This window comes from Magallana gigas, chromosome 5 (genome assembly GCF_963853765.1).
Source record: "Magallana gigas chromosome 5, xbMagGiga1.1, whole genome shotgun sequence".
Classification (NCBI taxonomy): domain Eukaryota; kingdom Metazoa; phylum Mollusca; class Bivalvia; order Ostreida; family Ostreidae; genus Magallana; species Magallana gigas.
The window spans coordinates 13805917-13817462 of record NC_088857.1 but is presented as its reverse complement, the minus strand read 5'-3'; the positions used below and the strand labels follow the sequence as shown (position 1 = coordinate 13817462).

Genomic DNA, 11546 nt, shown 5'->3' with positions numbered 1-11546 from the left:
AAAAATAAACATGCAACTTCCTTTTCCTGTACAGCCAACATGGCGGTTAGTGTCTTGTGTTTATTCATGCCGTCAAAAATCGACGAACATCGATGCATTGCTGCATTTTCTTATTAGTCTTTAGGTTCTAACGTATCCCCTGTTATGTGGTGATATTACGTATTGCAAGTTATTTCCATTCATATTGAAATAAAAGAGAAAACGGGGGTATTTTGACCCATCGACTTGGTAGAAATGAAGATACCATGAAATAGGTGTCTGAATTGGAGCCACAATACTTTGATTTTGTTGAAGATTAACGTATCTCATGAACACTTTTACACATAGCAATTCTTAATTAAACAACCACGGTCGGTGTAAGAATCTGAGAGCAGTAATCGACCATAAATTGATGTTACATATGAAGACGTGCTATTTTAATGTTTGACAGTTGTGTATATTCGTATGTGAAAGTCCATGATTTTTATGTTGTTCATTTAAATGAATATAATTGACAAGTATTGCTATTGAATTGTTGCTATTGAATTGTAGGACAAAGACAAGAGCAAGAAGAAAGAGAAGAAACAGAATGTTATGCGAGAGCTGAGGATTCAGAAGCTCTGCCTCAACATTTGTGTGGGAGAGTCTGGTGACAGACTGACACGAGCATCAAAGGTGCTGGAACAGCTGACCGGCCAGCAGCCTGTCTTCTCTAAAGGTATCTTATTAAAACTACAGTCTAGCAAATTATTTTGTAACCATTCACGATTGCCTGCTTCTTTATGCATTGAAGCATGGAAGTGCAAAAAATTGGTTGTTGGCCACAATGTAAGATATTAAATGCAAATACAATGTAGCAAATGTTGCTTGCTTGCACTACATTCAATACCTTTAAAGATCTAAAATTAATTTGCAAATGAAATACTGCTTAATTGATCCTTTGTCCTAACTATTCCAACCCATCCATTGTTCTTGATTCCTCAACTTGTGCTCTATTCTGTTTTTTGTATGTACATATTTCTAAAGTTATATAACTTAAGTTATTTTCATTTAGCCCGCTACACTGTCAGGTCCTTTGGCATCAGAAGAAACGAAAAGATTGCTGTACATTGCACCGTGAGAGGAGCCAAAGCAGAGGAAATTCTGGAGAGAGGACTCAAAGTGAGTAATTGGCATGTGAAACCAAACAATTGCTATTCCATTCATTCAGCTGTAGATTTGTGAGAAAATACTATCCTGATAAAGCTGCATTTCTGCTGTTGTCAATGAAAACTTGCAATCTTGGGCCACAATTAATATTTAGATTCTCATCCCCAGCAGCCCTTGATGGTGCTGATGAATTTAAATTTTGAAGAAAAAAAATTGTGTGGGGAAAAAAATTGTAGAGGAAAAATTGTGCTGGGTATGCATAAAAGTCAGAAATTTAATGGCTGCTTGACGTGGATAATTGTTTGATTTCAATCAAGTTTTTTATTATTTGAATACAAATGTCTACATGTTTTAGCTGTTAAGTTGAAACAAAATGGAATTCAAAGATTACTAGTTGGTTTGTGTACTCATATTAACATTAACTATTAAACTAAAATTGTTGTTATGTCAAGAACATGAGCGGTGAATTAGAAATGTTTTAAAAAGTGAAAAATTTTGCCAATGAGGATGAAAATCTAAATATTTATTTTATGTGGCCTTACGTGCAAGTACTTTTTCACGTACCAACTTGTAGCAAATAGGTATGAGAGTAACAGTGTCCACTTGTTTTCAATAGATCAACAGTCCTGCAGCTTACTCTGATAAAAATAATAGTGGGCGTCTTGCTTGAAATCTTTTTAAAGAGTCTTACTTTAACAATACAACGTGTTAAGATCCTTGCTAATTATTTTTGTAGTCTAAAAATGAGATCAAACAGCATGAAGTAGCTTTCTCTGTTTTAAGAGGCATAACTAAAGAAGATAAAATATTAGTCTCTCCTGATAGAATGAAAATTCTAATCTCTGGTCATTTGCTCAACTCATTATTATCTCAATGGGCATTACTGCAGTCATGTTGATACTATAGTTGAGTGTTGGGTGTTTGGGCTAACAGGACTAAAGTGTTGGTTAAGTGTTTTATTTAGAAAAAAATTTTTTATTCAATTTATTACACACAATACATAAACATAAATATTAGTTAAAAAAAATACTTATGCATTTATTTCCAGGTTAGAGAATATGAGTTAAAAAAGAACAACTTTTCTGACACCGGAAACTTTGGGTTTGGTATTCAGGAACACATTGATTTGGGAATCAAATACGACCCCGGCATTGGTATTTACGGAATGGATTTCTATGTTGTGCTAAGTCGACCAGGTAAAAACCTTGATTAGTAACCTATGTCTCATCTTATAGTACTCAAATATTCTGTTATATAAAATAAATATTCTACAGACAATAGAGAGGTTGAGATTTAAAACGTGTACGCGTACGTGTGTTAAACTACACGTACACATTTTTGTAATTTATCAGTTGAGATTTCTTAACTTGTAGGATATAAATGTGTTCATAAATCAACGCAGTTTTGTGACATGAATTTATTTAGTTAATTCCAAATAAATGGTAAATTTCTCATCAATTTTCATGCAAATGAAGTTTAAAAATCTGTATAATGTATCACAAGAATACATTCACTCATCAATAAGACTTTATTTGTTGTAAAAAGCTACAGGTTTGTACTTACGTGTAGACGACACTCTACAAGTTTAGAGAACGTGTAGAAACCGTGTCTTCACAAAAACTGATGACGTAATAAACAAAGAATTTAGATGATTCCCCTAGTTCACGTATCCGTACACGTTTGAAATCTCAACCTCTCTAATGAAAGCTTTGAGTTGCTGGCATGACATTAACAGTTTACATTATCATCAAAAGATTACATAGTAGCTCTGTGTCACATATAAGTTTACTAATTTCCTTCTCCCTTCAGGTTTTAACATTGCCTACAGACGACAGAGAAAAAGTAAGATAGGCCCACAACATAAAATCTCAAAGGAGGAAGCCATGAAATGGTTTCAACAGAAGGTATGTATGTTTATTATCTGCATTAACCCAAAGCCACTCTGTCTACAACTGTAGAATATCTCTATTTCTGGCTGTTGATCATCTGTGCTAGCCAGTGGTCTGATTCCTCTATTTTTCATTGCCTCCTAAAATTATTTTAGTAAAACACGGTTATAGCGAACACGCTTTTAATGAATTGACGCTTTCAGCAAAGTGATTTTCATTCCATGTGACTTAATTGCATGTTGTAAACTTGACAGATATAACACTTGTAACGAAGATAAATCACCTGTCCCTGACACTTCATTATAGGCATGTTTCACAGTATTATAATGCCAAGATTTAGACAGACTTCTTTACACTTTGACTTTTCAAGGCATACAAAATTGCTCCTTTTATTCAAACATTTAATAGAATCAAATAAATTGGTGCATTTTGAAGACATATCATTACATAGTTGATTCTACACATCATAACTTCTCAACATACTGCACTGCAACAGATTCTTAAGTCTTGTACTTTACACTGCATTTTGATTTTTGTATGAAAGTTTGTAAAAAAGTAGCTCATCAGAATTTTAATACTCTTTGTGTCCATCCAATACATGAACTTGAAGCTTCAAATTTTTGCCTGTAACTAGTTTGTGAATGTCAAATTAAGCTTGTCTTAGAAATGTTCAATTATATATCAGCCATACAAGGTACCATTTGCTTTCTGTCAGTGGCACTGTGCTGTATTTGTTGGTCATGCACAATAGATTTTTGTTCTGTAAATTAAGCATGCTGATTGCAATATTCTTTCCAAGAAAATGTATGTAATATAATACCTGCAAAACTATAGCTCATGGGGAAGTTCAGGTTGACCAAAGAGCTTCAGTTTCACCCATACAAACAAAACTGAATATTTATTGCGCACAGAAAGGTGCTGTGAAGTTTTCTTGAATGCACTGTAAGATTACAGGGACTAGTACCTTAATTTGTTTTTAGGATTGTGTACAATGAAACTCCCTGTTTTAATGAAATATATGTTATAAAAATATTTTATTCAATAATTTCAACTGGCAAGATGCTTGTGCAAAAGTTTTTAATGAGATAGGCATACCATGAAATATGAAAAAAATCTCAAGGAAAGCTTTTAAGGATATGTTTGTGTAATAGCTAGAATGCCAACCACTATGTTGACATTTAGATAAATATAGCATGCTCTCCTGTTGTGCACCTACTGATGTTTGCTATTTTGGATCTCATAAGAGTTTGATGTGATAAAGGTTCAAGTAATTTATCACATGAAAATCCATTGATATGTGAAGGAATAGAAACACTTAGCTTAAATTTAGTGCACTTAACCCAAGTGTAAACTGGGTATACAAGTTGATTATTGTGATGGGCTTTTTCAATCTCATACGCATGTCAGACTTTACTTACAAAATGTCCTTTATGATATGATTGGTGTCCTATAAGATCAATGTCAGTGGTTTTATACCTTGGTAAATAATATTTGGGTTGTATTGACTGGAAACACTTTTGTAGTGGAAGAGCAATATGTTCTCTTTGTGGAGTATATTTTTGATTTGATGATAATAGAGGATCGTTTCCAAAAGCCTAGCTCATGTAAAGAAGCTTGTTGGAAATATTTCATTCACTAACTGAAGAAATTTCTTTTCTTTTTTCAGTATGATGGTATCATTCTTCCCGGAAAGTAAAGACTGTATGAGTGAAGAAAAAAATAAAATATGTCCTGGTCGAAGGAAATAAATATTTGTTGTGTCATATTTTCAAACAAAAGAGTAACAAGAAGTAACAATAATAGTTGCTACTACTTATAATTCATTTAAACAATAAAACGCTTTCTTTGGTGATTTATGCGGCATATGAAGGTGGCGAAATAATTAATTGCAGAAAAAATACATCACTTGCGTTAGCGCTACCTTCATATAAACCCACATGAATCATCAAAGAAAGCATTTTATTGTTTATATTTACATCTTTGTTTAAACAAATTAATAAGTTGATCATAAAAAGTAAGAACAATTGACCAAATCATTGTTAATGTACATCAGTACGTTTGCTAAAAGCGACAGCCGAATTGTCTCCTATGATCTTAGTTTCCGTAAGAAATGGAGGGAATCATAATCGGTATATCATATGTAAATATATACATGTAACTATTAAGACATTAAAAGAGGACATCATATGGATGGCTGAAAAATTCCTATAGATTATATTTAAAATAAAAATAAAAATCATAAAAGGTGGATACTGATTTGGAAATGATAAATGTTGGAAAAAGGCAAATTTACCTGAACTCGAATAAGCTTTTCGGATCACATTTTGTCTAGTCTGTCTGTCAGTCTAAAAACTTTTCACTATCAATTTCTCAAGAACCACTGGGCCATTTTTAAGCTAAATTGGCACAGAGCATCCTCTGAAAAAGGAGCTAACTTGGCTGAAAACCTCCTTGAGTAGTGTATATTAGAATTTCTTCAAATCATGATCCCAGTTGAGTAGAGTAAGGTCACAACAGATGGCGGTAAATATTTACATAGAAATAAAAAGGGAAAATATTATTTGGTCAGAAAAGCTAGAACTTTTGTGGAAGCATCCTCAGATGGCATATTAAATTCAAGTTTGTTCAAATAGCCATGGGCAGAGATGGACCACAATGAGGGGTTGATTTTTTACAGAGGAATAAATTTACAAAAATCTTTAAGCATTTGGCTGGAAAAATTTGTGAGAAAGCAGGTAATTTAATCTTGTTCTAATTATAACCCCCGGGGTAGGGTGGGATCTCAATCAGGTGATGTGTGAATTTTTAGATAAAGAAATATTTTTAATAATCTGATTTTTGTGTTTGACACTCCAAAGCAGATTTGATAAGATATACAGCTATTGTTCAGGGGATCTATTCACAAAAAAATCGTACGTTTAATCGTAGACGTAAGATTTTTTTGTAAGATTTTGCTTATTCACAAAATGTCTTACGTGTGACGTTACGTCAAAATACAGTCGTAAGTTTACGTCTACTACTGGGTTGACGTAAGTCTATAATTGATATGTTTATAGTTGAGTTATGGCAGTTCTAGGGACTACCTTCATTTCGTCATAAGCAAAATTAAGAGAAGAAACTCCTATTTGATAACGCGCTATGGTTTACCACGAGAAGACAGTGCCAGAACTCCTTTTGTATCTTGTGTTGCAAAACATATAAATGGTGGTTGTAATTTATTTTTCTTAATCATATTTGAAGCACAATTATAATCATTCGAGCAATTTTGCCTCAGAGCTGAGAAGGTCTCTCAATATGTTGAGCAGACAAGACATTTACATTTATTATATAATCGATTAATTCATAGCTCTCTGATTGGCTGGTGCCCAATCTAGAAAAATTCAAACGTTATATTCACCTGCATGTGACATGTGTGACCTAGGAGGTCAATATACATGTAACATTTGATTTCCTCTACATTGGACTGAAAATAAATCATGCAATGAAATATCGCATTTGTTCGGCTATATTGCTTCAAACAAAAACGTTCGCTTGAGAACACTCTCAATTGATTTGACAATTCGTCGCTAAATCATATAATGAATTTAAACAATTATTGTTGTTTTTTTCGACTTCGGCTCTGTGAATATTGTACTTCTCGGGTAGAGCTAAATCGTCGTATTGACCTCAAAAACGGCAATAATTGTATAATGTAGTTTGACTTTGTGAACTCAAATTCAATGGGGTCATCTAATATATATTATATACGTATTTATATCTGTAATTCTATGATATATGTCTTCTCAACATTAGCACAAATAGGAGGCTGGATAGTCAACAAATTAAGTTAATCAAAATTTATAGAGTTGAAATGATTTACTATGACGTTAGCAGAAATCAAACGTTGTAGACCCCCCTCCCCCTCCAAAAAAAAAAAAATCTCAGCGACCAGGTGACTCTATAAGGTTCATGGTTAATAGTTATAGTGAATTTATTTCGTCGCTACTATATACATCTACCGAATATTTTTTCTTCAATTTTTTTTAAGGAAAACCGATTGCGATTCATAGCTCTATAGAAGCTAACAAGGCTGATATATTCGACCGGTCGATACCATCAGCAAGTTGAGCAACCCAGGAATAATCACAGACTGCACGAAATAATCATTATATCAGAGTCCAATTCCATATAAGACGACTTGGCTGTTCCGTTCACTCAACTTACTGATGTACATTAACAATAATTAAGTTACCTTACTTACTCTTTACGATAAAATCATTAATATGCTGAAGAAAGATGTAAATATAAACAAATATTTACATTTTCCAGCGTCTTTGTCTGTGATAACACTACGAATCGATTTTGAAATATATATTCCCAAAAAATTTCATCAATGATGATTTTAATAATTAATCGTACAATTGCTGAAAATTACATAAATGTAAGTAATGAGGAAATCATTCTTTGAGTAACATGAGGTAATCAAATACGATCGAACGTGATCAAATCTATCATAAAGCCCTTCGAGTTTTATTGAATTGATCACCCCCGACCGAATTTGATCACCTCATAATACTCGATCATTGCGATTAATTTTTCTGCAATGTCGCTACCTTCTGTTCACACCGGTTTCCCGTATGTATCGTCATAGTAAGCATTTTATTGTTTAAATTAACAAACGCAATGCCAGACTCGAATTGAATTCATTTATTAACTACTACACTGTAGTAAGCAGTAAATCACAAAACTTATAAACAGACAATTACAAAAAAAAAAAATATACAAAAACAAAACAAAAACCATTGCAAACACCTTTGCTTTGAACATCTATGATTTAATATTTTCTAGTACATTATTTTAAGTCAATTCGTTAAAATGCTTTGTTAGGAAAAGTGATGTTCAATACAAATGATGCTGTCCATGGTGCAACATTTCGTACGCATAACACATGAATGGACGTGACGTAATGTTTAAAAACAAAACAAACACATTTGATCTTTGACTTCTGACCGTTCGAGTTGCACAACTTCTCAAGGAATTTCTGCAACATTTGCAAAGCCAACATTTGCTCATTTCAGGACGAATCAAGCTATTTGTCTGTAATTCATATGTCCATCTCATGTAGTAAATGACCTGCAAACTGAGACTGCACGTGCCCTACACGTCCATTCAGTTCCCCCATCCATTGGACCCACACCCGGTCTCCCTCATCTAGATGCACGTAACTGGTGGCACTCCCCAGTGCCCCCTCCCTGTCAACGAAATGCCCAGCTATGTGAGCGAATTGTTCATTGTTTCGGTAAATGGCACCCCTGACGTCACAATTCGTGGACTCGATGGATGCAGAGAAAGTATAGATACCGCGGGCTGTTGCGGTAAACACCCCCGTGTGAGGATCGAAGCCACGCCCTTCGTTTAACTGGTTCTTGTCGAATACAATTATTTTGTTGGTAGATATAAGAATTTCTCTGGAGAGCTGAGCGACGAAAACAACGAGCTTGTTCTTTTGAGGTCCTGGAAATTCTGGAAGGAAAATTCAAAGTATTTTACTGGTGTGTGTTTTCTTAATCATAACTATAAAAGAAGGCGTATGCACTGAAAAGCTTTTGCATGTGCCAGTAATAACAGAAAAAGTAAACTTTGGAAATTGCATTCAGATCGAGAAAATTAGGATTTTGCGATAATAAATAGACCACTTTATAATACTTACTGATCTGATTTAGTGTGGAGACAATGTTTGACTGGTTGTTGGAAATCTCTTGGAACTTGTTTTCCAGAAGCACGTTCTTGTTCCGGAGGATGTCAAAGCTCCGGTTTGTCATGCCGGATATACTGACGACTTCCTCTGTAACATTACTGATTTCCGTCCACAGGGCCGACGTCTTGTCGTCTAACCGTACATTGGTGTTGTCCACCGTTTTCTGAAGGTTGGAGTTGATGCTCTCTAGGGTAAAGTATTTGGAACTCTGGTCGTGGAGATCCATTACAGTTTGATGTGTCAGGTTCTCCAATTGCTGGATCCGCATGGTGGCCTGATTATAGTTTGTTTTCAGACCGTTGAAGTTCTCTTTTAAAGCGTTGTAATTGTTTTGAAAGTTTTGAAGAGTGTTTTCCACGAATTCAAGTCGGCTTTCTAAGGTGTTCACTTCTTTCTGCAGTTCTTTATCAATATCAATTTGTTCAATATGCGGCGCATTGTCAGAACCATTACCCGCTTCGTTCGGTGCTTGAGTTCTTAGAGGTTCGCAATTTAAACAGATTAAAATTGCAAAAAATAAAGCTGCTCTGACTATCATGTTCATTGCACACACTGTCGCTCCCTACGAAATAAGAAAACTGCGCTCCTAAGCCGGTGTTTCACTTTATTATATACGTTACATACAATGACCCAAAAGTTCTGAATGACATACGCAAACCGCGTCATAACGAAATAACGTTTGGCCACTGTTTTTATCTACTTCTGGGTTACTCGGTTTGTCGATAGCTTTCATAGTGCTGTTGTGACTTCAAGGTTTACGTTAGTAACTGCGTCTTCTAAACTTTTCAGACGCGGGACCAATTGGGGGTGATAAGAATGAAAGAGATTAAGATAGCCATTATATGGAATGATTCATGCTGAGTGAATCATATACCAAGTATAGAAATAAGTTTATTTTTAAACCCGACGACTGATAATTTCTCCCCCTTGGTAATTTTACTGGGTAATGAAAACCGTGTACTTTAAGAAACTGTCAATATGCATGCATAACCAACTTTGGGTTACTTGTACTGTGTATGCTGGAGACATGACACAGCCACGTGGATTATCAGAAAATCTGTATCTCCATTTTGTAACAGCGATGCTTGTTGACCGAGTTGCTTGATTTTTCTCCATCGAGATGTGCTACAAGATTCAAGATTGGTCATAACATAAATCTTAAAACTTGAGTATTATTTAGAAAACCCTGTTAAAGAACATGCACAAAATGTTCTTATTTATTATGCTTTTGTTAAAGGGGGAGGGGTATAGTGATTAAGGGGTGATATTTTTGTTACTGTGATAGGTTATTTAAAACAAGCATAAAAATGCGAGTTTTGGAGAGGGATTTAACAGTAATCATTTAAGTACAATCAATTCAAAAAGAAAACAAGAGGCCAATGGGCCACATCGCTCACCTGAGGAACAATAGGTATGATAAAATCAGCTTAATGGAGTCATAATACAAACTATCTGGACAATCTATACTACTATATTAAAATAATAGACTCGAATTTTTGGTCTTTAATACCAAAAAATCGAAACAATACTGTCTTTTGTTTTGTATATTTCAAACATCATTGGTACTTGAAGATTACCAATTTGTTTTTATTTTTTCTCAGTTAAGCTTCGCTAATTAATAATCAACGAAAATTCCTCAAAAACTACCGGAAATCACCTGGATTATTTGGATTTTACAATCTTGCGAATGAGCAATACATTCACGCTAACGGGATCTTAAATTTATGTTTCCAAAATATCACATCTGCATGAATAAACTCAGAAATGATAATACAAATACGGGTAAATTTTCATTGGACTTTTGCTATATATTCTGGTCATATAAATTAATGATTTCTTATGAGAGAAAGTATAAAATAACAAATATACATTTCACCTAAGTACTTACTTTTGTCTTCTGGATGACAAAAATATTTGATTACATTCCAAAAAGTTACATTATATTTGTTAGGAGAGTGAAGATATAATATGTTTTATCGTAAAAATGAATAATGTCCTACGCACCCACATCTTCGCTAGCCAAGGGTTTTCGGTCTGCTTTGCTCCCCATAAACCCAAGGGTTTACGGGGAGCAAAGTGGACCGAAAACCATTGGCTAGCGAAGATGACGCACCCAGTTTTACAAAGAAAATACGTGTACGTTGGTGAAAAGGCGTTGAATTCTTCCATTTTATCGATTAAAATTTTTAGTTGAAAGGTATTCTCAGTCTCAAAAAGGTTTGTTGTGTTGAATTTGACTGTTATTTTCAAGGCAACTTCATTAACTTTCTCCAAAATCGTTCCGGAGCGATTCTGCAATTTTCTGCTACATAACGGTTATATAAAAGGCATTCTAACTGTGGTGAGGGCCTTTCACGAGACACAATTATATTATACAAACTAAGGAAAGTGTAGTGAAATTAATAGCATTATTGTAGGCTTATAGCTTTGTTATGTAAATGTCAGCAATAAGGTGTTTCGATAAACCTATTTCGTAAATGTCCGATATGCAATGTCAACCGTGCACGGGTCAAAGTCTAGTGTACAATAATACATGAAGATCCTGTATAAATAAAATCCATATTTCCCCTGGATATTCTTATGTTTATAATCATTAGTCCCTTTTCTAACAGGATGATTTTATAGTCATATCATATGTTGAGTATTGCAGTTCTCAAAAAGATCCTTAACAATAGTTTATATATGGGATATAAACGTACATCAAACTCTGAACCTTCTTGTGAGGCCAAAGAATTGTCCTGGGGCCAAAGTCTTAACAATTATAAAGAATCATCTGGCTGATTAGTTTCTGA

The 11546-nt window shown here is 34.3% G+C and overlaps 2 protein-coding genes across 2 annotated transcripts; one reads left to right on the top strand and one right to left on the bottom strand.

Moving 5' to 3' along the window:
* The first annotated feature begins 12 nt into the window (after window positions 1-12).
* LOC105338035 (large ribosomal subunit protein uL5) lies at window positions 13-4766 on the top strand. The gene is made up of 6 exons (XM_011443003.4): window positions 13-45; window positions 532-697; window positions 1034-1140; window positions 2177-2324; window positions 2938-3032; window positions 4684-4766. The coding sequence occupies exons 1-6, from the start codon at window positions 40-42 to the stop codon at window positions 4711-4713; spliced, it is 552 nt and encodes a 183-aa protein (XP_011441305.3). The 5' UTR covers window positions 13-39; the 3' UTR covers window positions 4714-4766.
* A 2922-nt stretch (window positions 4767-7688) lies between these two features.
* On the bottom strand, window positions 7689-9376 carry LOC105338034 (putative leucine-rich repeat-containing protein DDB_G0290503). The gene is made up of 2 exons (XM_011443002.4): window positions 8707-9376; window positions 7689-8519 (listed from the first exon to the last, which is right to left on the bottom strand). The coding sequence occupies exons 1-2, from the start codon at window positions 9296-9298 to the stop codon at window positions 8101-8103; spliced, it is 1011 nt and encodes a 336-aa protein (XP_011441304.3). The 5' UTR covers window positions 9299-9376; the 3' UTR covers window positions 7689-8100.
* Between the last annotated feature and the right edge of the window lie 2170 nt (window positions 9377-11546).

Coding starts and splice junctions, on each gene's coding strand:
- LOC105338035 (XM_011443003.4), top strand. Junction 698..1,033: donor GCAGCCTGTCTTCTCTAAAG/GTATCTTATTAA, acceptor ATTTTCATTTAG/CCCGCTACACTGTCAGGTCC. Junction 3,033..4,683: donor TGAAATGGTTTCAACAGAAG/GTATGTATGTTT, acceptor TTCTTTTTTCAG/TATGATGGTATCATTCTTCC.
- LOC105338034 (XM_011443002.4), bottom strand. CDS start 9,298: ATGAACATGATAGTCAGAGCAGCTTTATTTTTTGCAATTTTAATCTGT. Junction 8,520..8,706: donor CTCCACACTAAATCAGATCA/GTAAGTATTATA, acceptor TTTTCCTTCCAG/AATTTCCAGGACCTCAAAAG.